General features: G+C 41.0%; 1 protein-coding gene across 1 annotated transcript in view; it reads right to left on the reverse strand.

The window, feature by feature from the left end:
- Nucleotides 1-26,215, reverse strand: part of NID1 (nidogen 1) — a 59,446-nt gene extending 33,231 nt beyond the window's left edge. Inside the window, exons 1-12 of the mRNA XM_054820539.1 lie at nucleotides 25,955-26,215; nucleotides 18,516-18,815; nucleotides 17,076-17,305; nucleotides 16,009-16,436; nucleotides 14,743-14,892; nucleotides 13,215-13,466; nucleotides 11,890-12,090; nucleotides 9,816-10,061; nucleotides 8,691-8,834; nucleotides 7,480-7,608; nucleotides 3,171-3,314; nucleotides 2,316-2,438 (exon numbers count right to left, since the gene is read on the reverse strand). Coding sequence (XP_054676514.1) covers nucleotides 2,316-2,438; nucleotides 3,171-3,314; nucleotides 7,480-7,608; nucleotides 8,691-8,834; nucleotides 9,816-10,061; nucleotides 11,890-12,090; nucleotides 13,215-13,466; nucleotides 14,743-14,892; nucleotides 16,009-16,436; nucleotides 17,076-17,305; nucleotides 18,516-18,815; nucleotides 25,955-26,158 — 2,551 coding nt within the window. The 5' untranslated portion in view covers nucleotides 26,159-26,215. The remainder of the gene's footprint in view (nucleotides 1-2,315; nucleotides 2,439-3,170; nucleotides 3,315-7,479; nucleotides 7,609-8,690; nucleotides 8,835-9,815; nucleotides 10,062-11,889; nucleotides 12,091-13,214; nucleotides 13,467-14,742; nucleotides 14,893-16,008; nucleotides 16,437-17,075; nucleotides 17,306-18,515; nucleotides 18,816-25,954) is intronic.
- Between the last annotated feature and the right edge of the window lie 1,348 nt (nucleotides 26,216-27,563).

Consider the following 27,563-nt stretch of genomic DNA (forward strand, 5'->3'; position numbering starts at 1 on the left):
AAACTGGAAGCTTTAAGGTTTGATTTTGCTTCAAGTTATTCATATCAAGTTTCTCCTCTAGGAGGAATAATCCTGGTTTCATCAGCTGGATGGTTAGCTAAATATTTTAAGCACAGGTCAGAAACACCAGGTTGTTCTTCATTCATCTGGCATTAAAATGAAAATATACAGGGGCATTCATGCATGAAAAGTTAGTTAAAAATAATATTGAAAGACTGATAAAGTGACAAAAGCTAGAGCTTCAGAATTAAACACTGCAAAACCTCCTACAATTTACCTAGGATAGAAAAGTTTGCAAGCACTAGGTGATTTGACAAAAGAAAGGTGATAGTGGCAAAAGAAAAAGATTAAGTTTCAGCAACACATCGGGTAGTAATACTGTGCCATGCAGAAAAGCACTTTTAAGCCAGCACATCCACTATTAAAAACTCCTCAATTTTGAATGATCAAATACTTTGGACATCATTAAGACAACAGTGCAGAAGCTGAATTATAAAGAGAAACTCCCTCCTCAGTCATACTGCTTCTTGCTTTCTTTCATTCTGGCCCTATACCTTTCTTACTCTTGGCTGCACAGTTTGAGTTTCAGTCTGTTGAGACGTGCAGAGTCTTTTGCTCAACAGCAAGAAACTTAGAAGCATGAGAATTGGGTTTGAATATACTCAGAAGTTAGGTTTTATTTCCTGGATGAAAGCATTCACCATTCTGCAAAAGCTGAGTGCTGTCCCATAGGTTTGCCAGGCTTCTGAATTAAGGTAACCGTAAGAATGCTACTTTGTGCTTCAGTGTTCATAGAATCATCGAATGGTTTGGGTTGGAAGGGACCTCAAAGATCATCGAGTTCCAACCCCCCTGCCATGGGCAGGGACACCCTCCACTAGACCACGTTGCCCAAAGCCTCATCCAACCTGGCCTTGAACACTTCCAGGGAGGGGGCAGCCACAACCTCTCTGGGCAACCTGTTCCAGTGCCTCACCACCCTCACAGGGAAGAATTTCTTCCTAATATCTAATCTAAATCGACCCTCCTTCAGCTTAAACCCATTACCCCTTGTCCTGTCACTACACTCCCTGATAAACAGTCCCTCTCCATCTTTCCTGTAGGCCCCTTCAGAAACTGGTAAGCTGCAATTAGATCTCCCCGGAGCCGCCTTTTCTCCAGGCTGAACAATCCCAACTCTCTCAGCCTGTCCTCATAGCAGAGGTGCTCCAGCCCTCTGATCAGCTTCGTGGCCCTTCTCTGGACTCGCTCCAACAGCTCCATGTCTCTCCTGTACTGGGGCCCCCAGAGCTGGACGCAGTACTCCAGGTGGGGTCTCACAAGAGTGGAGTAGAGGGGCAGGATCACCTCCCTCGACCTGCTGGTCACACCTCTTTTGATGCAGCCCAGGACACGGTTGGCTTTCTGGGCTGCAAGCGCACGCTGCCAGCTCATGGTGAGCTTCTCATCAATCAATACCCCCAAGTCCTTCTCCTTGGGGCTGCTTTCAATCCATTCCTCGCCCAGCCTATAGTCGTGCTTGGGATTGCGCCGACCCACGTGCAGGACCTTGCACTTGGCCTTGTTGAACTTCACGCGGTTCGCATGGGCCCACCTCTCCAGCCTGTCAAGGTCCCTCTGGATGGCATCCCTTCCCTCCAGCGTGTTGACCACACCACACAACTCGGTGTTGTCATTCCTTACTTTCTTTTTGAGTATACCTTCAAGAACAGGAGTTTTATACTTCGAGGCCCAAACTACCACGCAAGAGCAGAAGTGTGGAAGGGTAAAGAACTTTCTGCTAAACAGAGAGCAAGCTGGGTAAATACAGAAACAGCTACATGCTGAAATCGGAGTTAGTCTTTCTAGACTCTTGACAGCTATTCATGGCACAGAGGCGTCTAGATTCTGCTGAAGACAACAGTGCAGGTACTTTGTTCTCATCCTTGACTTTTCTCCTGTAGTTGTTGCATTTCATTTACATTGCCAACATTATCTAGATGTTTTATGGGAAGTGACGACTGTGTATGGAAACCAAGTCAACCTTTACATAAGGCAACTTCAAAAGATAGTACCAGCTTGGGAATGAGAACTGCTGAGGATTAAACAAAACATAAAACAGGACATTGTACAGCATATCATGGAAAAGCGATAATAGTCAAGATACAGATTTTGACACAAGCTTGGTGAAGTTCAAAACTTGAAAGACTTGAGAAAGAATAAAGACCCCATTAAGACAATACACTATCTGTTCCAGAGAGGAACCAAATTAACATATATCCTCCAACTCCCACATTATATTTCTGGTCCAACTTGGAAGAATTATAAAATTTTACCTCCTAAAACACACCGGAAACCATCCCCACGATAACCTGCCTTACACTGGCAGTTGAAGGACCCAGGAGTGTTGTAGCAGAAAGCATATGGATGACAGTGGCCTTGCTGACATTCATCTACATCTGTAAAAGAAACGATCAATCTCAGATAACTGTTCCTCCTGATGGATAAATCAGAGTGACGAATTAAAGTGCAAACCTGCCATATTACTTTAAGGCTCCTATTTTAGGATATCTGATTAGAATTATAGACCTTTGGAAGAACATCTATAGAGAAATGCAAAGGAGAAAAAAAACCCCAACATGCATGTATTTTAGGTTCTGCCTCTCAGCAAATCCCTACACTCTGCTATTCCAATGGGTAACTATCATTGTTAATTCGTACAGTATTTTAGAAATATATGCCCAGGTTTCTCAAGAAAAGACTTAACACAGCAAGAGAAGTAGGATTTGGCCAGCAAGGTTTCCAACATGTAATTAGGTAAAGCTGCTCCCCCACTGCACTCCAATTGACATGAAACAGAACATAACTTTTTTTACATAGTCTGAGGATCATGTGTCACCATCTTAGTAACATAAATCAATACAGTGCAAACTGTTCCAGCAGATGAAGATCTGGTCTACTAACTGCAATTTCTGCATTTACCTCATCTTGGAATTCTGTAGCTCAAATATTGAAGAGTGAATCCAAAAGTGAGGAGAGGATAGGACAAAAGCTTAATGCAATGCCCACCTAAGTGACTTAAACTATGAAAATTCTTGTTTTAAATCACAAGTAACTATAGGATATTGCAATGACCAGCCAAATTGTGCAATAAAGAGTATAAAAAACCCACAACAAATGGCGCTACTTACCCTCACAGGCACGCCCATCTCCGGAGAAGCCAGGGAGGCATGTGCAGATGTAGGCAGACCCCCCGGTGTACTCACACCGAGCACGCTGAGGAATGTCACAATTGTGTGTGCCTGTCTGGCAATGGTTTACAACATATTCAACAGCTGCAGGTTAGATGTACAAAAGAGGAGATGAACATTTGAATTTTCCTCCGCAAAGTCTGAAGCTCATAACAAGTTTATAGGGAGAGAAGAACAGCTGTGAAAGCATACAGAAGAGAAAGGAAACTGATTTTTTTTGTTTGTTTTGGGGGTTGGGGTGTTTTTTGCCAAGATTTCCCCTTCCACTGGTGTTAAATCTTCTTATTAATGTTTTAAGGAACTCACTGTCCTCAGCACCTCGTAAACATTTGTTAATATAGAAGAGAGCAGAAAGTCTACCACAGTGACAGATCCTATTATCTGTGACAGTTTATGAAAAGGAGTCCTGGATGAAGACATGTAAGGCATCTCACAGGGGTACCTCACATGTTAGCTAAGTGGCCAGTTCACTGCACTGGGAATTATTAGATATTCCGGTACACTAACCTAGCACTGACCCAGGGCTGTCATCACTTGCCGAAAGATAGCAGCTGTGACTCACTCAATAAAAGATAAACACATTTGTCAACTATTAGAGATATTTTTGACCAACTGTGGAAGCTAGGACTAGACCTGCAGCTTTTCATAACTTTCTCATTGTTGACAGCAGTGACACTGAAGGCATTGCACAGCTTTACAAACAAATCATTTCAGGTAGTTGCTGGAGCCCTGCCTATGTTTGCCTGTTATGTCAGAGAAGAGGAAAGGAAACCATGGTATCTCAGATAGGAAGAGGCAAAATACTACAACAATTTTGGGCCCGGAAATAGATGAGTTTGCAGTGCTTACATCCAGGAACAGCCTTCCAGCTGCTGTAACAGAGTCCACTGAGGCTTTCTTTACACAGTTCTTATGAGGAGTTGACAGAGGACCAAGATGAGACTCTACAATGCTCCTTTCATCACAGTACACAGATGGAAACTACCACAGTATCGGCAGGGAAATAACAAAAATCTGCCATCAAGGCCAGATCTGAAAACAGTCTTTTTTTCCATTTCTCTAGAGGAGATGACATCATTGACATCAGATGATATATCTGTTCTGTTTGATGAAGGAAGTTTTAGATTACAAAAGAATCCATTCAGAACTGCATTATAAACGCATAAGATTTGGAGTTGGAGCTCGAAGGGAGTTCTCAAGTCCTCCTATTCCTCAGCCTACAAATAGGAGAACAGGGTTTATTTACAACTCTCTTCTTAAGCTATCTAGTGAGTCACACAGATGGTATGAAAAAGCTGCAGTTCCAGAAAAGCTGAGTCAGAGCTGGTATCCCAGAGCAAGCTGCAAAAGCACAAAGAGGGTAGCTGTTGCTCTTTCTGGGGTTCAAGTTGCAGACTATAAAACCCTCGCCTGTGGAAAGGGGAACAAGATTACCATGACATTTATTTTCAATCTATTGGGAAACTAGAGCTCATCTTCCCTCTCTTCAGTCTTACAGATGCAAAGTTTGTTTCTGATTGAAGGAAGGGACCAAACTGAAGTCCTTCAAGCTGGGCAAAGAATTACTTAGCACTTGTTAGAAGTGTGACACATCAACTTCATGGGCAAGTGGCAGAGTGAAGCCAGCAAGGTCATGGCTGGAGGGAAGAATGTTCCCTTTCAGGTCCAAGTGACAGAAGGGCAGTGGTGGACATAATGGAAAGAACATAAAGCCCGTCTTCCACATCTCACCCTGTCCCTTCCAGTGTCGTGGTAGAAGTTGCTTTTTCCAACTGTTCTGCAACAAAGGGAAGACTTAGGGTGCACTGTGAGTGGATGCAAATGGTAATTCTTACTGGAGCAGAGAAATGGGGCTCCTGATGGAATGTAACACATAGCATGCAAAGTCACACACTTAAGGGAAGTAATGCAACTTTCTGCTGTAAGATGAAGGCTCTTCAGTCTTAGCTGAAGAACAGTCTCAGCTATAATGAGGAAAGGGTAACTAAGCTTCCACCACAAAGCAGGCAAGACAGAAGCAACAATCCTCAGCTGTTATCAGTTATTGCCAAAAGAAACAGGAACTGGTCAACCCTGGAAGAGTGTGTACAGGTTTTGTCAGCACAGAATTACTGTCAGGTTGCAAACAAAGATAAAAATTATAACTAAAAAAAATATAAATCTAATCTATATCCTATCCTGACAGTTGCAGGTCTAGCAGTAGAGCCATTACCCCTCTTCTATCTGCTGTTTGTTCATTTATTTAGCTTTTGATATAATTGACATCCAAAAGAATCAGCTTAATGTTGTGAAAGGTAAAGTTCATGGTTTTTCTTTCTATATGGAAAATTCACTTTCAATACACATCCCACACAATCAATTCTGTCAGCTACCAAATGGAATTTCTACAACTCAGTGAAAAACAGAGTGTATTGGGTTTGTGTGGCAAGGTTTTGGTAGCAGGAGGGGGGGTGGGGCGGGGCTACAGGGGTAGCTTCTGCAAAAAGCTGCTAGAAGCTTCCTGTGTCCGACAGAGCTAATGCCAGCTGGCTCCAAGACAGACCTGCCGCTGGCCAAGGCCGAGCCAATCAGTGACAGTGGTAGCGCCTCTGTGATAACATATTTAAGAAGGAAGAAAATAACCTAGGGGGAGCTTTTGCAGCCAGAGAGAGGAGTGAGAAGATGTGAGAAACTGCAGACACCAAGGTCAGTGCAGGAGGAGGGGGAGGAGGTTCTCCAGGTGCTGAAGCAAAGATTCCCCTGCAGCTCATGGAGGAAAGATGATGGGGTGTAGAGATTCCACCTGCAGCCCATGGAGGACCCCACGCTGGAGCAGGTGGAGGCACCTGAAGGAGGCTGTGACCCGTGGGAAGCCCACACTGGAGCAAGCTCTTGGCAGGACCTGTGGACCTGTGGAGAGAGGAGCCCATGCCACAGCAGGTTTGCTGGCAGGACTTGTGACCCCGTGGGGGACCCACGCTGGAGCAGTCTGTTCCTGAAGGTCTGCACCCCATGGGAGAGACCCACACTGGAACAGTTTGTGATGAAATGTAGCCCATGGGAAGGATTCATGTTGGAGAAGTTCATGGAGGACTGTCTCCCATGAGAGGGACTCCATGCTGGAGCAGGGGAAGAATGTGAGGAGTCCTCCCCCTGAGGAGGAAGGAGCGGCAGAAACAACTGGCCGCTATGACCATTCCCTGTCCCCCTGTGCCGCTGAGGGGGGAATAGGTAGAAATCGGGAGTGAAGTTAAGCCCGGGAAGAAGGGAGGGGTGGGGGGAGGTGTTTTAAGATTTGATTTTATTTCTCATTGCTCTACTCTGCTTTGCTTGGTAATAAATTAGATGAATTTTCCTTTAAGTTGAGTCTCTTTTGCCTGTGACGATAATTGGTGAGTGATCTCTCCCTGTCCTTATCTCAACCCACAAGCCTGTCTAGTTAAGGAGGGGGAGTGGTAGAGCAGCTCTGGTGGGCACCTGGCTTCTAGCCAGGGTTAACCTACCACACAGAGTAATCAGGAAAAAATAATCCTCAGTAGGACAACCTTAGTCCAGCAAATACAGATTAACTCAGGCTTCCTCCATAAAAATGTTTTTAAATTAAATAAAAATAACTAATTCAGTGCCAGCTACTGAATTTGAAGTTTTAATGGTCCGTTAACAAACCAGCTAGAGTTCCTCAAAATCTCACTGATTTTAACAGTGAAATTCCTTTTCAGCTTGATTAACTAGACACACTGTTTTAGACTTGTGCACTGCCTTGTTCAAGGGATGAATCTGTAACTAAAATCTAGTATGTTACATCTAATTCTGGATTAGACATAATAAAGAAACAAAACCCAAACCCCCAAAATGCCAAAGCACACGATAACAGAAAATGCAGAAGTAGTCCTATCTTACCTTGAAAGTGAGATGCTGTGAAATAACAACAAATGAAGGCTCACTTTTTGTTTAACAAATTTGAATTTTACTTCCATGTGAAATCTACAGCTAAATAATGGTACAGAAAGGACAGAAACATTCAATAATCATTTCCACTTCCTACCTGGAAACATTCTGAATGGGGATTTTTTATGAGATGAAAACAAAGTACTTCAGGCACCTTCTTTGGTTACCTAATGGATTGTAATCACTAAATGCAGCATGAACTCCTAAATTCAACTCATGTTAGAAGTCAGTGCAGATCCTAAAAGCTCTGTTTCCTGTCTCTGGAAGATGAATCACAGCCTGAAAGCAGGTGGTCAGTGCTTTTAAGAATTATGAAACTCACCAACACAAGTCCGCTCATCTGCTGCAAACTGGTATCCTTCAACACACTCGCAGCGGTAGGTGCCTGGCTGGTTATTGCAGACCGCATTGCTGCCACATAGAGCTGGTTGCTCTGAACATTCATCGACATCTAGAATATTATAAGGATTCTAGTTATTACAAAGATGCATTTAATACTGATGCCAGAAAAACAGAAATCAAGCAACTATTGAATAATATCAGGGTTGAGTATTTAAACCACATCTTGGATAGACCATACCTCTTAAAAGATGTTAGTAACCTGAAAATAAGTTTTCAGGTAACTGTGTCCTCAGCTAATCTGCACCAAAAAAAAAACCCAAAACCCACCAAACCAGAAGAGTGTCTATAATGGAGTAATCAGGGGATGGGACTGGAAATCAGAGAGGAAGGAAGAGCCACTGAGAAAGAAAATGCAGCCTACAAGGTGATCAGAAGCAGTGATGACTACTGGGGGAGCATGAACTTTAAGAAAGACTTCCCCTTTCATTCTCCATATACATCTCTAATCCACTGCTGCTCAACTCACAGCACCAGACAACAGGGAGGGACAGTGTGATGTTGTTTTCATTTGCAAGTTGATTTAAGGGCTGGAGTGGGGGGAGGGTTGTGGTTTGTTGGGGGGGTTTTATTAAAAACCAACTCAGTTAACTGATAGGGAAGATGTATATTTCATTAATACACACTTTCACATCTTGAAGACAAGTATTTGTGCCCAAATACATTAAGAATACAGAGCTGGGAAATAAAACTCTCCTTGAACAGAAGGTATTTTCAAAGCAGATCTTGAAAAAGATTATTTCAATGGGTTCCACATATCTGCATTCTGTACGCATGTGCACACGGCATTCCTCATCTTCCTTAAGAACTTTTAACCTAGTTGACTCATTTTAACCAGAACTTGCATTACAGTAAATTTCTCACAGCTAAGTTCCCACAGGCTTTATGAAAGGACAAACTGGGTAGGAAAGATGCTTTGTAAGCTAGCAAAGCATACCCAAGTTTGAACCTTCAAGACAGTCAAACTTGCTTACCTTGATTACTGAAATATGACAGCTACCTCAGCATCCCTCTAACCTATCTTTCCCCAAACCAGCCTCATTTTGCTGGAATGGCTAGTCCTGAGGGTCAATACATTCCAAGCAAACAAAATGCTACATTTGCTGTCATTTTATAATAAGAGTTTTCTGATACCATAGCAAACATTTCCATCTCCACGGAAGCCAATCGAACATTCGCAGAAGAAACGACTGCCAGTTCCTGGACGACATATTGCATTGGTGTCACAGTTATGGGTACCAGTGTAGCAAGGATTTCGGTTAATATCAGCAGCACCATCTGAGAAGAGAGACCATACTTAGCCACATTTAGACTCTGTCCAAGTAATAGCACTCAGATAAGGCCCAGAAGAAGATTGCTTGCAGTGCACATGAAGCAAGGAAAGAGAACACTTTTTGCACCAGGAAGAAGGGAACTTGCAGGTGATATGCAGGACATGAGTCTCAGACATGGCAATAGTACCTGCATTCCTTGTTATTTGTGCAAAGGACTGCTGAGTTAAAACATAGAGAAGCTACAGAAACATCTCTAAAGAGCAAGACTGACAAAGATAATGCATCTTCCAGCCGCTGACATTAAACTGAAACTGCAAATTCTTGAGAGATTGGTTTGTTCATTTTAATTAGTAGAACTTTATCTTTGTAACAGACAAAAGTGAGCACAGTCTTTTCTTGTATTCATCTGGTGTGCATTTTCAAATTGCTTCTTCATGTTTTTTCTGATTTTAGTGCAAATAGACAAACTTGGACAGCTCATCCAAAAAGTACACTTCATAGGCTGCCTACCTTCCAAAGATAAAATGCCATGTTTCACAATAATTATAGAAACTAGCTGTTTCAATGGCAAATCTTATTCTGCTCTTTTGCCCTTTGCTCTGACAATACAAAAAAAACAAAAAAGAAAAAAAAATCATTAATAGAGGAACTATAAATTTGGTAAATATAAATGATAGACTCCATGTATCTGAGCAGCAATAGATTCAAAGGTGGTGTGTTGAGAGTATTTCAAGGAATTAGACACAAACTCCACTGAATTTCAAGAGGAGATAATCATTTAAATACTCTTCCCATGTGAAAATACAAACTTTCAACAGTCATATTTCTCTTCTTAATTGATGGATCCAGACTTCTACTGACTAATGCAACAAATTAATGTAACTAATTAATTTAAAACAGCTAAGGCAGGCTGAAAAAAAAATATAGAAGCCTGCTCTTAATTACTCACAAAAGAGAAAAAGAAAGATTTCCAATTCATACATACCACTGATTGGGCCGATGGAATTACTCATAGCATATCGCAGAATCTGCTCGTCTCGGTTATACAGGACAAACACACTGTCCACTGAGAGCTGCTGAGTAGCAGAAGCAGCATGGTGAGAGTCATCATGAATGCATTCATCAAATGAGATGGTCTGTCGCCACTGATAGGCGCCAGTGTACGTGGAAGCAACCCCATCCCTTTCTGGCTCTGTCACTGTGTACTCCCTCGTGGACGATGAAGTGATCACTGCAACATGGCAACAAACACGCTGATCAGAACAGATGCCCAATGCTATCTGTAGACTTGGGATACAGGCTGAGTAATGTAAATAGAAATTTCAAAGGCAAGAAGCTCTGAAAGTGGATGTATTCCTATGCAAAGGAATAGGCACTTGACTAGGCTTACTCTGTGCTCAGGTATCACAGCCTTGAAGAATAAGTCATATAATTTTTTTTAATTTATCTTGACATATTGTACTTTGTGGACTACCAGGTAAAGAAAATTCAACTCAAGAACCTCAGAGCTTCATTTAGATGAATTTGCATGATGGATCTATAAGCTAAAAAGGACAAAGCCACCTCACCAGCACCAAACTACACCCACTTTTAGTTCATTGTGGTCTATTGGCCTTGGATTTTGACAGAGTCCTGAAGATGCATGTCTGAGAGTTCTTGTATGCTTCACAACAGTTTTCTATATTGTGAAAAATTGAACCAAAACTCTTCAAAGCAGATCTGGGTTTGTGGATCCTCCCACCAGCAGAAAGCTCCTCAGAACTCCACTATTCTTCATATGGACACCGGAATACACCTGTATCAATCCACTTGCAACAGCTGGCAAAAGCTGGATTTCTGCTAAGTAGTGGTCTGTCAGATATGCCATAGGACAGCAGAAGAATATCTATTTGAGTAATGGTAAATCAAATCCAGCCTGAAGGATACCTCCTTCCTTCCAGCCCCTGACTTCTCCTCCTTGGGGACAGCATTTCTGCCAAGAAGGCAGGTGTTCTACAGAGCACATGTTGCCCAAACAACTCCTCCAAAACTCTGAAGTTGTTCAGCACAAAGCAGAAGCTTCCTACTGTCTCCAGGTCCTCCTCCTCACAGTCCATTACAACAGGCAAAGCAGCAAGAGGGATTCAGCACTGGCTACCAAAGTGTATAGAAGGCAGCGATGATGCAACGACACAATTTTCAGCTATCTCTAGCAATCAAAGTGTGCCCTTGGAGCAAAGTGTGCTCTCCAGTATTCAAGTGCACCTAAGTGCACCACAGACTGCTTCCTCTTTATTAGTCTTTGACAGCTGGGCTGGCTGGCCAGCAGCAACACTCACACCTCACTTTTTGTTTTTGCTATGTTGAAACACTCATAATTTTATCCAGGAAGAGGAAAGCAAAAGAAGGGAGAATCCTCTGTAAACAGTGAAATGAAGAATGGCTCTCTTACCAAATCTCACAGTCTGAGACAAGGAAGAGAGAGAGAAAAGGAGAGTACGGAAGAGACAATGGAGGAAACGGATATGGCAATTAAGAGGCTCCTAATTTTCTGGTCAGTTGCTCAAATTCAGCTCAAATAATACTGAAAATGCTTGTTACTAACACAAGGCACAGTCATTGCAATGCAGTTTACCAGTAAATAACCGGTTTGCACAGTCTCATTGGACAAGACCAAAGCCCACTTAATGACATTATCACAAAAAGGTATACATCAGCACAGCTCCTGCTGAAGAGCTGTGGACTCAACAAAAAGCTTTGCAACTTGGATGACTGCCATCAGTAGTGTAAAAATAAGGCCAATGGAAAGGAAAATTGAGAGTGTTTTGCAAACATCAGTTCAGAGAAAGTTAAACTCACACTTTTTTTCAATAAAAAGATTAAAAATATTTGCTTTGTCCCACTCAAAATCCACCTTCTTTTGGGACGTGTTCCTAAGAGGCAAAAATCAACTTTCTATAAATCGAAGGGTCCTAACTATGCTCACTGAGAAGGGAATAAAATAATGTTTTTCAGATTGTTTTACTCTCTGCTCTGAGAAATGTGCACTTTCTTATAATTTCATTCTTAGGGAACCTTACCAGAACTAGAAGTGTGATAGAGTTCAGTGTATGGTTCTATATGGACGGATGCACCAGATGGGATCTCAGGTATTCTGCCCTCCATTTCTGTGCTGATGGTAAGGTGACCATGCTCATCAATTCCACTGAATTTCTGCTTTATAACCAGCTTCTCATTGTTGCCAACAAAAGTTACTTCAGTTTGCCGTGTAAACTCACCACCTAAAGAAACAGTATTAGTTAAAACACTTCACAGCACTTTCTGAATCCTTCTATTCAAGTACTGCTAGTGGATAAAATATAAATTACTATTTTCTGCAAGCTTTGATGCAGCGTAATTGCTAACATTTTGCATTTCTACAGAAATAACTTTCAGAGGTATAGTGATATCCTTGGATACCGCAAGGAAACTTATCTTTTCTTAAGCACTAAACACACTAAGTTGCAAGTAAGCCTGAAGAAGCAGGGGTTTTTAAACTAAAAAAAAAAAAAAAAAAAAAATCAAAAAAACAAAGCTAATAATAGGCCTATCCTACCAGTTAAAATGGCAAAGGAGTTGTGCATTTTAGAAAAAACCTCCATTAGGAATACAGAGAGTTAAAAAAGAAAAAAAAAATCCAGTACATCTGTTTCCAAATCAAAACCAAGTGAAATGTATGTTGCAAATTCCAAAACAAACTTCAAACACACCAAATCCAAGAAACCCCCAAAACAAAAAGTTACGTTCAACTAAATTCATACTACAGGGCTGTAAAGGATAAAATTTTAAAAAGAAACATATGTTCTAGAACAGACTGGATCTACAGATTGAATTCATGTGCACAACCAATCAGGTTTGGCCTCAGACTCTCAGCTGTAATTGTGAACTGGGATTTCCCTCAAATAAGTTAACAGAATCATTTGCATCTCATGCCGGAATTGCTTCTGTTAAGAATTTCAGACCTTCATGAGGTCAGATTTTCATTTCTCTTTTGCTCCATTGGCTCAATCAGTCAATTAACATGTTAGACCTCTTGTAGATCAGAGGCAGCTTTTTTCCAGTAGCTCCACACACTCTAATACCAAAAATCAGATCCTTTTTAATAATCTCTTTCTTGCACAGGAACTGGCCAAGCCATTCTTCTTTCTAACAGACTTACGTGCTTGTGCACCGATGGTAAATTAAAAAGCCCAATATCTATACATTGCAAGAAAAATGGTGAGAAGTTTGATTACAAAGCAATCTATTTGCAGCTCAGAATAAACATGTTTTCACCCTCTATTGCTTCTAAATACACATTTCTTTTCTCTCAAGACAGAGGAAAGCATAGCACAGCTTTCGAACATTATTTTAATTTAGAAGTTACCAGTAACACTGAATCCATTTTTATATCCTTGCTGTTCCACAGCAAACATCCATCCTATGATTCCTCCAATAGATGCAAGAGGCAGTAACGAATACCCCAAAGTCTCTGGGATTGTGCTGATAGCAGTGTAGGCACGCCCTTGGTTCATCACAACATAGGAGTGGAGATCAGTGTTCTCAAATATAACTGGAACGGGGTTATTTCCTACAAAGATTTTTCCTTTGACCTTCCCGTTGACTCTCTGAGGAGAACCTGGCAAATCAATACAACGCATCAGAACAAAACGACACTTCTCTCATATTCTCCAAGGAATGCGTTCAGAGCATTCACTATGTTCAAACATATTAGCGTTGAAATAAACAGCAAACAAATGGTCACTGAATTCAGCAGACAGGAAACTGTCTACAAACTGCTTACGCATTTACTTGCCTGCATGCGTGTGCATTGTCATTATACAGATGACTAAGGGGCCAAAATGCCTGAAGAGATTCCCTTTATCCTAATTAACAATTTTGTCTGGAAGGATAACTCTATAAACAGACTAAGCTGTTAGTCTCCCTGACTGTAACTAGCATATAGAAACTTCTTTTCAAGATCACACTTCATATCAATACCTACTGAATGTAAATTTGTTCATTCCCTATTAGAAGGCTGACACCGTTAGGTGTTAGAATAACTGACCTATTGTTCTAACCTGTTCTACTTCTTGACTCAAAACTATTGACCATTTTAAGTCTGTCCGTATTTTACAGAAGTAGCTACTTTGGATTGCTAGTTTTCTTCTGTATATAATTTACTGCTTGCAAATTGAAATTCTATTATCATCAGATCCTTCTTTTCTTTCTCTGGAAAATTCAGTTTTATGAACTGAAAGCTAAGCAGTAGGTTTTGCTTTCCTGCCTCATAAAACACGAAGTCTGCAGTCAGCTATTTTAGTTGTTGAAACGCATCTATACTCTTGAGTCAAGTCACTATGAGGATTACAAGTGTATACATAAGAAATTCCTTTATGGATTTTACACAGGAACAAAGTTTAAATGGGTATCTAACAAAAATCTGGCAGATTAGCCCTTTAGTAAAGAAGCTTAAGAGTCAGACAAAGAGGAGCCATGCTCTTTACTTTGATCAAAGTTAATTTGTTCATCCCCTTTGAACTGTCCTTTTCTAGAGTGGGGACCAAACCAGATTCTAACACATTGGAACTTCCAGACTAATACCAGCAATAAACACTGTGTATTACACTATCTATTAAATTATGTCAGTTACGTAAGAATTTATTTTTTCTAGAAAGTCATGTTAAAATACATAGTGCATATAATTGACTGCCTAAAATAATTTGCTTCATTCAAAAAAACCACACCATTTTAGAAAGTGTAGCTCACTTCTTAAAATACCTTTCAATATATCTCAGTGTTAAGTCTTTCAAGAAGTATTTAACCACGTCTTTTTTAGTATTGAAAACAGGTCATCTCATTCAAGAATGCCATGTGCAATTGCTGCATATGTACCTCATTTTCAAAAAACTTACCTTCTGCTACACATTGTCTGCCATTTCCTTTGTAACCAGCAATACAACTGCAACAAAATCCATTGGGATAATCTTTGCAAATAGCATGAACAGAGCACTGGTGGCGGTTGTTAGCACAGGTCTCTTGGACATCTGTGTGGTAACGAAACACTGTAGAAAATAAAACCAGACATTTATACTTCATGTAATTACTATAGTGTTCACATATCCCTGGTTTAGTTTAAAAATATCTCTAGACTAACTTGATTAGGGTTTTTTTCGTTTTCTCTTTAAGGAAAAGAAATATTTGCAATTGATTTTTTCTAACCTTACAATATGCAAGTATTCTACTATTTTGCAGAAAACATGAGGGCCTCAGATGCTTGAAAACTGTTTAATTCTATTGACTTCAGCAGATCTATATTAATACACATCAGTTGAACTGTCTCAGTGAAACTAAATACACAATAATTTTAACCTGTCCTTATTTCCAAGCCAAAGCAAAAAGGACCCTTTCCAAATTCAGAACAAAACACATCAGTATGGTACCCAGGACAGTGCACCAATTGATGCACCCTGTAATCCTAATTGGTTTACCCTGTTATTTCATAGAGATAGCAATTCTCACATCTGCCTCAAGAAACAATTAACATCTGGGTAGTCAGTCACACTGTTCTGAATTTTCTACAAACAGTTCCTCAGAAGTTAGAACCGCTAATCCCACCCTTGTAAAACTTAAGGCCATGAAACCCTAGCAACAATTATTACAGCAGTTACTACTCCCAACCTTTGTTAAATGATCTGTATTCAGTAACACATCTATGAAAGGAAATAAGCTAGGTTTCAGTAGAACGGATTATAAAATCCTCACCAGGAACAGACACTTAATGCAGCTATTAAACTTAAAATCATACCTTTAACAGTCCTGGGCAAAAGAGAAGGGGAAATCAGTTGCTGCTAAGAAATTGTCAGCTTTAGAAATACAATTATCCCTATAGGAAGCTCTCCTTAGGAGAGATTTAGATTCCACAGACACACTCTAAATGTGCTGTCTTGTGAGCTTGACTGGGGCACTAGTTTTCCAAACTGGTGAGAACTGAATCTGAAGTAACATCCAAGTTAACTGCCTTGATGAATAATGCAAACTTATTAAATGTGTCCAGATTTTCAGATATGAAGGTAGTGAGAAGGAAACAGATTATTTCTTTAGTAGCTCAATTTCTTGCACACCTCTTTTTTTGCAGCCTATCCATCTTAGAAGTACCCAAGCTGTACAAAAGACCTTACCTATACCAGTTTCATCAAATTCTTCCACATCAATGACTTGGGGTTGCTGTGGGGGGAACTGCTGGACATGGAACTGGTGAGGTGGAGCTTTTGCTGTTGGGAAATCTTGATGATTGTAAAAAGACTCAGTCGAAGGTGTTCCAGTTACATCTTGGTATGAAATCAGAAAGTCTTCTGCAGCTAACTGAGGAACACTATACATAATGTGGTGCTGATCCTCTTCTGCGCTGTCTGTACTGCTGGTAACATACTGCTGTCTTATTTCAGTAGAGCCATAGTCTGACATAAATGGTTTTGAAGTAATCTCCTGGTCTTGTTCATTGGACTCTAGGCTCTCCAAAATGCTGCTGATCTTGGCAGGCACAATACTGTCAGATGAGCTACCAATCTCGAACACCCAGACACCTTGTTTCCCAGCATTGCTGCTTCTATCAAAGAGAAGCATATGCCAAATAAAAAACATCAGCACAGTTGTGTGGTATTTCTAGCCTACACAAACTGTCCTTTCTTCACTGAGAAATATCAGGACAAAACTGCCAAATTATCTAGATACTTATCTACAGGTACAGTTTATTCAGCTATAAGACATCCCTGACAGTTTGGATAGCATTTTTTCTCCACACTCAGAGATCTCTTCTTCAGAATTTCTAGCCTTCTTGTCTCCAAAGTGATGGGAACAGAAGGATATATTTGGGCCACAAAGATCTTGTTAACACTTACTAGAACCTTCTAACTAATTCCCTTTCCTTCTTGTTGACTTTTTCTCTCAAAAAATAACTGCCCAGGATAGACTATAAAGAGTTAAAGTCTTAAGTGATCCTATTTTTAGAAGGGCTAAGTATACAGCAGTTCCTACCAGTGACAATGGAATTAAGGACTATTGATAAATTAGACTAAACTCCTTGTATTCCTCAAGAGGCTGGATATTTATCAGTGGCAGACTTTGTGATTTCTCATGCAATGGCTAATGGGATCTTATTATTTCTCATTGACTCATGCTACAATTAAGAAAAACATGGAACTCCTTGATGTTTTTCCAAGGAGTTTAAACAAACAAAAAAGCATACTTGTGCAGGTTTCTAATGCTGTCTTCGTCATTAGCAATGACATTATAGGATCCTGGCTTTTCCCAAAAGTAGTAGTTTGTAGAGGCTTGACTAAAGCCAACCATAGCAGGAATCTTTCCGTCTTCATTCTTGGAGTATGTACTATAGAACTGCAAGCTATCTTCTGGATAAAGGAAAATAGCATAGGAACTGGAATCAGAAGAAGCTAAAACAGCCTGGAACGTGTTTCTCTGTGGAAAAAATTTAACATCCATTTACTCATGGAAAAATAATCAAGATAGACAGCAGAATAACTTTTTTTTAAACACAAAGTCAAAATCAGAATTTCCATCACACATAATGTATCATGTACTTCCTAGGAGAAAGCTTATGTTTTGTTAAGGCAATTTTAGCTTTAGCGTGCACACACACTAAAAAGAAAGCATTATCAAAGATAAGTTAATCTGTTAGGAAATAGGCCAGAGAGGCTTCCTAAAACATAACAATTTCTAAGTTCTGTAACATGCATAGGATGCTGTATCATCTCCTTAAAATAAAAAGTGATGTGCTAGACTAAATAGAAAAAATTCTGTAAACAGCATATTTAAAGAAGAGTTCAAGTTTCATGTTGCTGCAAGTGTCTTTTCCTGTTGGAACACTCCTATGTACTGTAGGAACCATCAAGACAGTACCTCAGACATCAGTTATTTGTTGCTACCGGAGTGCAGAATCATTACTGTGAACACAATGGTTGTGTCATTAGGCACAAGAAATTGATCTTTGAAAAAAATAAGATTTTTTAAGTTGTGGTAATGTTCTCAACTTTATACATTGGGAAGAGGCTCATCAGCTGGGATGATTATGGTGCATAAAGTTACGTATCTTTACAGGATAGTACCTAACATGGTTTAAAAAGAGAAAATGGTTTGCAAGTAATACAAAAAATAACCTCTAACTGCTTCTTCATTCAATACAAAGCATGACTTTTTTGTGAATGCAATGTCGTCTGTCCAAAAAGGGATTCACAATCTGAAGTTCCTATTAGTCCATATACCGATCAGATTTTGCATAGTTTGATGTCAAAATGCCTTAAGAGTCTGTTGAAAAATGCAAGCCAACTGGATTATATTGCACAGATGGAGGGCAGGATATCCTACTACTTCGGTTATTATCACATCACACTTAACATTCAAAGTTAGACTTGTCAGGAAATACAAAGAAATCAGCTATGTAGATTCAAGCATTTTCTTTTGAATGAATAAAATACTGTAAAATAAAAATAAATTAAAAATTCTGGAAACTCCTATTTTGCTACAGCCTTTTCAACAATATAATGCATTCTTAACTGTACAGGATTCATTTAAACACAAAGGAATTGAAGCCTTCAAAACCACAGGTTATGGTGTTACATTTCCGCTGAACATGTGTCCAACGTGCCTTAAAGCTCTCATCAACATTCACCTTTTCTTCCAAAGCATGATCTTCTCCCGGTGCCTGGTAAGGGGCCACGAGCTTCCAGGTAACAATGACAACGCTGCTGGGATCAAAAGTAGTCTCAGGAAAACCACTTTTGACGTAGTCTGATGCAAGTTGCAAGACATCTGAGGATGAATCTTCTCTGTAATACACATTTCCATGTCCATCTGTTGTGTCCAGATCAGCCATAAACGGAGCAATAGCCCCAAAACTGACTGGGAATTGACCAAGATATTTTTCTTCACTTGAAGGTTCATTCACTGCAATAATCCCATTAGTGGCAACCTAATAAAAAGGTAAAAATTATAAGATAGATACTGTTCATATAGCTGTCTCCCCCACCTATGTGCTCTAGATCACTGTATTTTCATTGCATTTGCAAAAGAAATTGAATCAAAAGTCAGTCTTGTATTTATAAAGTAACTGAATTTTTTCAGGTTTTTGTTTTGTATCCCATATCAGGAGTCCTGGGATTTCAGTTGCCCAAAACCAGAGGTCTACTTTACAGATAAACCAACCTTTTGTCCCGTAGATAACGATTTTAGCTATTTAAATTTCAGACACTTAGTGCCTCTTCTAACAAAGATAGACATAACCACCACATTTCACAAGTTTCCGGGTCTTTTCTCAGACCAAGACCCAACACAATCCCCCTGTGAGTCTGTCAAGAATTGGGTACAGACCCTCCCAGATGATCAAAAGCTCTTCTCACTTTCAGATGTTACTCTCCTGAAGAGCAGTTTTACAACAGCATGACTGGGGATGGTAAGGATGAAGCAAGTATTTGCAACAGTTACTTTTTCAGTTAACCACCAAGCTAGATTCTTACCCGGTGAAAAGCAGAGTGGGCTACAGAGAAACTGTATTAAAGTCATAGCATACCCCCCGGGAAGTGGACTTCTACCGTGAAGGCAGAGGAGGATGCCTAATCTGGACAGTTTAGAAAGCTGCCCATTCCTAAGGAAGTCTGCTGTCAATGGAGAGAGAAAAAAAAAAAAAAAAAAAAAAAAAAAAGGAGGTAGGGGGAACTGAACAGTTCTGTCTTGTCACACACACACATGTAAGTCATGACACAACACACTATGTCATTCCCATGAAAATTCAGTTAAGGAGTCAGGACACAAGTGGGTCAGTTGAGCTTTCTTTGCTACTACAACACTGCCTCAGAAGCCGATAGAACTTCTGAGCAAAGAACTAATCTACACATAGATGCCCACTCAAAACTGCTCCATGCTTAAATATTGCAATAGCTTGGGTGAAAATCTTCTGGGAAGATGTACGGATTCCTCTTTGCCTGGCCAGGACAGCTCTAATTTTCACTTCACTTCATTACAACCATCCTCCTAGGAACTTCTCTTGTATTGTGCAACATTGACTGCAACAAGCTGATGTTCACTCTTAAGGTACGCTGTGAGCACAGCTCCTATACCAGAGACTATAGAGGCTAGAAATTCTGTCTCCTATAGCAGATACAGCACACCCTGTAAATTCCCTTACGGCTGAGTGCCCTGACACAGTCCTATGGAAAACTGGCTCTGTTACTCTTGAGAAGGGGGAAAAAAAAAAAGCATTGACATATGTAAGTGAAACTCTTGGTCTGAAAATGCATACATACTGGCTCAGTGAGATTTAACTGGTCAGTGAAATGATGACTCACAGCCAACCACCTCTGACTAAAAATGAACTAAAAACATACACACATACAGGTAGATGCTAGGGGCACGTCCAAGTGTGACAGTCAAACTCCCTTGGCAAACCAGAGCTGACTCTCATTCACAGAAGCAGCAAGCAAGACTACATGTGTCAGGCCTCAAGGCAGTGCATAAACTGCTCACACACTGCTTTTCATCCCGAGCCCTTCTTCCAGAAGTGTATGGCACTGTATGAATCAGACACATACAAACGTACTTCCAAGTGCTTGACTACCCGATAACAGGACACATCTGATTACCTGCAGGCAGCCAGGCACTCACTGCTCTAGAGCTGCTGCCACACATGCAGATGACTCAGAAGAAGACAGAGGTCCCAAAACTGGCACCACAAGCTATGAAACTACAACTACAATCTCTCACAGATTTATCTCACTCACAGGGATTCTTGCAAGCCCAAGAAGAACAAGAGGATGCTGGATCTTTCCACATGGTCAAGATGTTCACAATGTTACGCAATCTTTATGAATGCTTGGACGAGGGTCAGGACGGCCACCGTGACTCGGACCACAAGGCCATCTAGCCCAGTTGCCTGTCCCCAGCCATACCTGATAGCTTACGGATTCAGCAGAACCACAGAAGGACATACCAGCCTCTGACCACAAGGGATTCCCTGTGGTTTGAGTGTTTATTCATCCTCAGTGGATCTCCTTCACGTATTTGTTAAGTCTTCCCTTCAACATCCACAAAATCCCTTAAAAAAGAAATCCACAGATCTGTGACTCATACCCTGAGATTTCTCCTACTTCTGTTTGTTTTCAGTCTGGCTTCCAAGCTTCATCTGATGGCCCCTAGTTTTTGTATTGGGACATACAGTCAAATCCCGCTCAGTCTCTCCCCCATGTCTTTGTTCTTCTCCAGAACAAAGACACCCAGCCTATTCACGTAGTCCCTGTATAAGAGCTGTTCCCTGCCCGATCATTCTTATTGTCTCCAAATTTTTCTTTCCCTTTTCTACTATACAAATTTGGAAACAAGGAGGCCAGTACTACATATATTCTTCAAGACACAGAGAAATTGTGGTCTGTGCAAGCCTGTCAGGGATGTTGGCTACATATGTCTTGGCAACCTCCTTCAAAATCTGGACCACCATTACTACCGCTACATACAGCGAATCAGAAAAACTGTAGTAAGGGGACTCATGCTACAAATCACCTCTTCATATACAGCACACACCTATACCTTGAACCCTCCTTTGGCTAACCAGGGTGTCAGAGCACGCTCCCTGCCACTGGCTAGTGGTCAAACAGCTTGGTATATAACTGATAATAGTTAGCACGGACCATTAGCTAAACTTAGCAAATAACTCACACGGTATATCAGAATTTACTTTAAAATGGTTTGACATATGCTGACTGTATCGTCTGCAGATGTATAATTTCATTAGCTGCTACAGTGAAAAATACTAAAAAAGTTAAGATCATGTAAAAAATGAGAAGATGGCTTTATGCGTGAACAGATATATAAGATATATAAGCAGTATACAATCTGCACAAGCATGATGGGAATGCAGGCCATGTTAGAAAGGGGGAGGAGAAGCTCAATACTGTGATCTTTTCTCCTCTAATCATTTGTAATTTAACAGTGGCCACAGATCCTAAGGTGAACTATGAATTTTAGACATACAGAACTAAAAAGACAGTGTGGGTTACCCCAGTCTAGACCCTGCAATTGCAGGCAGACATGCAACAGATATCTAATCCAGAAAGGTTCCCAGAACTTCTGTAACATCTGTACACTAGAAAATCCCTTGCATCCCTGTAAAGCAAAGCTAAAACTTACCCTAAAAATTAAAACCCACCAATCACACTATACCACTTGATTACAGTAGGGAAGATGGTGGACATTGAGACATTTTAGCCAGGAGATGCACTCCACCTTTCATGTAATACATTTAGAGTAAATTAAAAGTTTCCCCCTTCCTTCTCCTTGCTTATACTTTCTGTGCACAAGCACCCTTACTCCCACTCTAAATCCTCTTGTGAGGGATGACTGGTGTTTGAAGTATTTTAAACAAATTCCATGCTCTTCATCAGATTTGGTATGTGCAGACTTTGCGGCTGCGTGGTCCCCCATTTATGTCAGAGATTAAAATAACATTAAGACAAAATACAATCAGGACTAGTTAATACTACAGAACAAAGTAGAGACCAGAAGAAACGACCTAACATTTGACCTTCCTCTTTTCACTTATTAGGGGCATGCTTCTGACTTCATTTCCTATCTTGCTAAAAAACTTAAATATAACAAGCAATTTTATTAAGGAGATGCAAAAATGCCAGCCTCATTTTCATTTGTTTGTAGTTTATAAGTGAGACAGTTTGGTTTTAAATGTTAAGGGAATGTTTGGTTGCAAGTACTCCATCACCCAGAAAGCATTTGCAAGCCATTAAATGAAAATAAATACACAAACTGCTCACTTTGTGAAGAGATTTTTACAGTGGAAAGAAAGAACATTCATCAGTACTGAAAAAATTATTTTAGTTTTCAGATTTAACAATACATTTACATTGACAAAGATGGTGAATAGTATGATTTAACTTTACCCTGTTCCTTTTAAGGTCACACAAATAGGTTAAAGTGTGAACCCCAAGATAAAGATAAGTAATTCAGGATAAGTACTGGGTTTCATTAAAGTATCATTCCTGTCAAAAAGGAAAGGGAATAATAATAATAATAAAGGCCTCAGGTTGTCTAAGTTGTCTAAAGACCAGTTGTACTGTACATCTTTCCTTTTAGGGTATAATACTATTTAACTTGACAGATGTATTTTTAGCATGTTAAACGTTTGGATTACACACATAGTTAACATACACTCGTGGTTCCTAGCAGAACAAATCACACACACTTTATTATAGCTCCACCCTGAAAAACCAAGTGAGGAGAAGGAAGTACAAAGTAACAAAGTACTTCTATTGAAAGAAAAAGTGTAACTGCATGTGTATAACAAAAATCAAACTTTCATACAAATGAGGTTTTTTCCCTATTCAGTTACTGGGCATTTTGAGGACTTGAATATTTCTGAGTAAGAGAGTTTAGAAAATTTGAACTTATTTGTACAATGAAGTGCCAGTAGACTTAAAGCAGCAAAATTTTCTAATATAAATATGATCAACTATTAATTTAGGAAATTAATAAAAGTAATGATTAACAAATTGATCCAAGCTTGCTTAAAGGACTCTAATTCTTCCCTAAAAGGAAATAATCCCTAATCCTTTAGTTTTTCCACATCAGTGAGCCCTAGTGTAACTGAAAAAGCCTTAATAAAAGTGTGCTATTAAAACAAATAAATCAGTATGTGTTAGTGATAGGATTCAACGTTATAAAACTTGCATAGGAAAACATCATATTGAAGATTGCAGTACGTGAAAGTCTGTTTCCACTTATAGTAAATAAAAGATCTCTCTTGTAGGAAAAGAAAAAAATATTTGTTGCCAGGGACTTTATGACAAGTTGATACTAAACAATCGTTTCTCAGAACTCCTTGCCTTTTTATTCATGTGTACAGCTAACTTAACCAACTCAGCTTCTCAACTGTTGGAAAAAATAGAGGACCCACATAAATTTTCAACTGCTTGAAGGCAAAGCTTGCAAAAATGAAGCACTCAAATTTATCACATTATCCTGATGAACCATACAGAAAGACGTATTTCATCACAATTCAAAATCTGATCCAGGAATTCCTTTAAGTATTATGATACCACATTAATTGTATCAGCTTGATAATATTTACTATCAACCAGCAATACTTTGGTAAATTCTGCTTACTGAACAACATCATAGACCTTAATAAGTACTCACTGCCAATATACAATAATACTGTGTATTGTGAAGGTGCATTTAAGACTGCTCAATACCTTTCTTTAACAAGTATACTTCTCCTTTCCCTAGCCCCATATAGTTTGTACTGTGCTTCTGTTTTGCAATATTTGTGACAGATCAAATGCAAGTTAAAAGTCTCTGCATATTACGTAGACTGACACTGAAATACCATTCATTATCAGACTTTGCCTATAATAAAATTGCCCATCCTTAGTACTGAGTAATCATGCTGCAAGAGCTCTGACAGTGATTCTGTAAGAGCCTTTATATGGGCATTCTTCCAGACAAAAACTAACTAGAACTGTTCCTGTTTTATGGCATGGGCAAGTAACAAGGCCATTAAACTAAAGAAACCTAGTGCTGTTAATCAGTTTACTGCTTTTTGAAAACTCTGTCCCCTTTCTGTCACTTATCTGACACATTACCTGTTATCTTTGCTTCTTAGTGACTGGATACACAGCCCGCTATCTTTCAAGAATACGTCTGTGCTTCAAAAAGTGAATTTTTTACTTGGGTTGGCTAATCAGTGACCAAACTTAGAATATGGAAGACAAGACAATGAACTAAGGGTCAAACTGAAGTCTGAACTCCACTTAATACTTATGAATTACTTCATCTTTACTGCCAGCCTCAGTTAACAGTATCCATTTTCCACACAAGCATAACTTGAATCCCTCAAAATTTTGGATTTCAGATGTGATTTCAAGATTTATCTAGGAAGGGGTGGTGTGGATAATGAAGAAGAACACAACTTAAGTGGCAGCACTAATATAATTCAGTGTAATGCAAGCATGTTAAATCTTCAGTAAATAACCATAAATCAGACACATGGAAACTACATCAAATTTTGAATGACTGCAACCACATGGAGATCTAATTTTCCAAGTGTCTCCATGTAGATCAGTCCCCAAAGTTGCATCTTAGACATTGTTTTATCTAGACAGGGAGGTGGGTTTTAATTTGATCAGACCAACGCATTAAACACATGGGGCCTTCCCTACTAAGACCTTTCTAAATACGCTAGTTAGCATCTTCAACTGCCAGCCCAGATGAGGCTTCAGGGGAGAAAGGCAATGATAAAACAGCCAGCACTCTTGCAGCATTCTGAAGACATGCTGCCATTTTCAACATTTTTTCTGACTACTTTGGAGCAGCTCTGCCCCAGACAATCTGTTTTCAATCCCACCTTCATATACCAAACATCCTCCACTAGCTATAAACACGCACATACAACTCTGGGATGCAGATTCTGCTGAGGCATGCAGACATGGCTGAGGTCTGCCTGCAGCCCAAAGCCTGCAATTGCTCTGGATGCATATTCCCCTTACCCAAGGGACCCTTGAGCAAGGAACACCTGAGAACACCCAAGACCTTAAAGGGGTAGAACAGCACTCTCAGTGCTAGTCTTGGACATGTCAAGCTGCTGGCTAGACACTCAAAGTTTCAGTTTTGTGACTTTGGCATGCTGAATCACACAACACAAAACACAGATGATGACAAGGATGTTTCTTAGCTGGACATACACTCTATTCAAGAGCACAGAAAACGCCTGGGGATGATGTTCACTGTGGATAACCGATTACATCCTCTTTACCCTCCTACTGTATGTCGCATTGCCTCCACAGACTGTGCACGTCGCAAAGAATCAGCAACAGCCACAGTACGAGAAGGGAATTAACATGGCCCGATACCTGACTGAACACAACTAGAACAATTGAGCTCTTTGAACCAGCCTCTGATACGGCACTCATACAACCGACGTGAAACCCCAACAACGACCACCACGTACCAACCCACAGCCAGGCAGCACCACGGCAAGAGGTGACAAACCCCCCGGGGAGCCCCCAAATGCAGCCGGAGCGGGGTCCCACACCCTCCGGGCCCCACACTCACGTAGAGGGAGCGGACGGCGGCGCCGTAGAAGCGCAGCGCCGTGCTCAACTCCAGCGCCGCCGAGCGCGCATCGTCCCCGTGCTCCAGCGCGGCATCGCCGCGCTCCTCGCCGTGCGGCAGCAGCGGCAGCAGCGACAGCCGCTCGGCGGGCAGCGCCAGGGGCAGCGCCAGGGCCAGCAGCGACCAACTCTGCACGACGCGCATCCCAACGGCTCCGAGAGCGGCAGGGCCGTCCCGCCGCTATAAGAGCGGCCAAGCGGGGCCGGCCGGGCCGGCGGGCGGGGGCGCGGCGCCGCGGCCAATGGCTGCGCGGGGGTCGAGGGGGCGGGCGGGCCTCACTGCCCCCCGGGGGGCCCTCGGCACGGCTCCGCCCGCCGCCGGGACCCCCGGGGGCCCGCTCCCACAGCCCAGAGCGAGGGGCAGAGCGAAGGGGGGGTCGCTCCCGGCTCGGGGCTACGCCCCCCGCCCCTGAGCCTGCGAGAGCTAAGCGGCCTTAGCTCCGGGGCGGAGTGTGGGGGTGTCTCGGGAGCGCTCCGGGGGCGCTGGGCTGGCGAGGCTCAACGCTTTCAGGATCAGACCGTGGGGTGAGGAACTCGGGCAGGTACCTCGGTGCGGGGCTGTAGGCATCCGGCAGATGCTTTCAAAGCTATGGCTCGTTCCCAGGAGCGGTGGGGCTTCTGCGTTAGTTTGGGAAACGCGGACTCAAAGTTATTCCAGCAGCTGCAGTATCTTCCACCAGTGTGGCAGCGGCTAACGAACGGAAATAAAGTACCAAAATCAACGTGAAACAAAAATACGAATCCCTATGCTGTCTTCTGAAATCATTTTGACACCAGGTGCTTATTATTGGGGGAAATGAAGAAATACACTGGGATGTTTCATAAATTAACACCATCAACGTCAGAGCTGCATTTGATTGTAAAATAAAAATGAAATCTCACTGATGATATGAGGTACATAGAAAAGAAATATAGGATATCTAAATACATTCTGATGATGTCTTCTTGTTCTATAGCCTAGTTCTGCTCCCAAGAAACTCTCAGAAGCAACTGAAGAATGGATATATTTCATATATTTTTCCTAAAGTTTCCAAGTGAAGATAGCAGTGTGTAAGGATTAAATCTTGTCCAGTAAAGTATATGCTGTGATATTTCCACAGAATGTTTATAGCAGAAAATCACCTGAGGGAAGGCAGCTGAAACACTACCCACATGCTTTTTACATGGCTTTTTACTTTTCTTTAAACACTTATTTATTTATTTATTTATATTTTGGGTAAGAAAACATGATTTTGCATTTGGTGAATTGCAAGAGCACAATTGGGAGTGTAGTGATAGGACAAGGGGTAATGGCTTTAAGCTAAAAGAGGGTAGATTTAGATTGGATGTTAGAAAAATTCTTTACTGTGAGGGCGGTGAGGCACTGGAACAGGTTGCCCAGAGAGGTTGTGGCTGCCCCCTCCCTGGCAGTGTTCAAGGCCAGGTTGGATGGGGCTTTGGGCAACGTGGTCTAGTGGAGGGTGTCCCTGCCCGCAGCAGGGGGGTTGGAACTAGAGGATCTTTGAGGTCCTTTCCAACCCAAACCATTCTATGATTCTAGGGTAGAGCTA

The sequence above is a fragment of the Grus americana genome, chromosome 3, assembly GCF_028858705.1.
Source record: "Grus americana isolate bGruAme1 chromosome 3, bGruAme1.mat, whole genome shotgun sequence".
Taxonomy (NCBI): Eukaryota; Metazoa; Chordata; class Aves; order Gruiformes; family Gruidae; genus Grus; species Grus americana.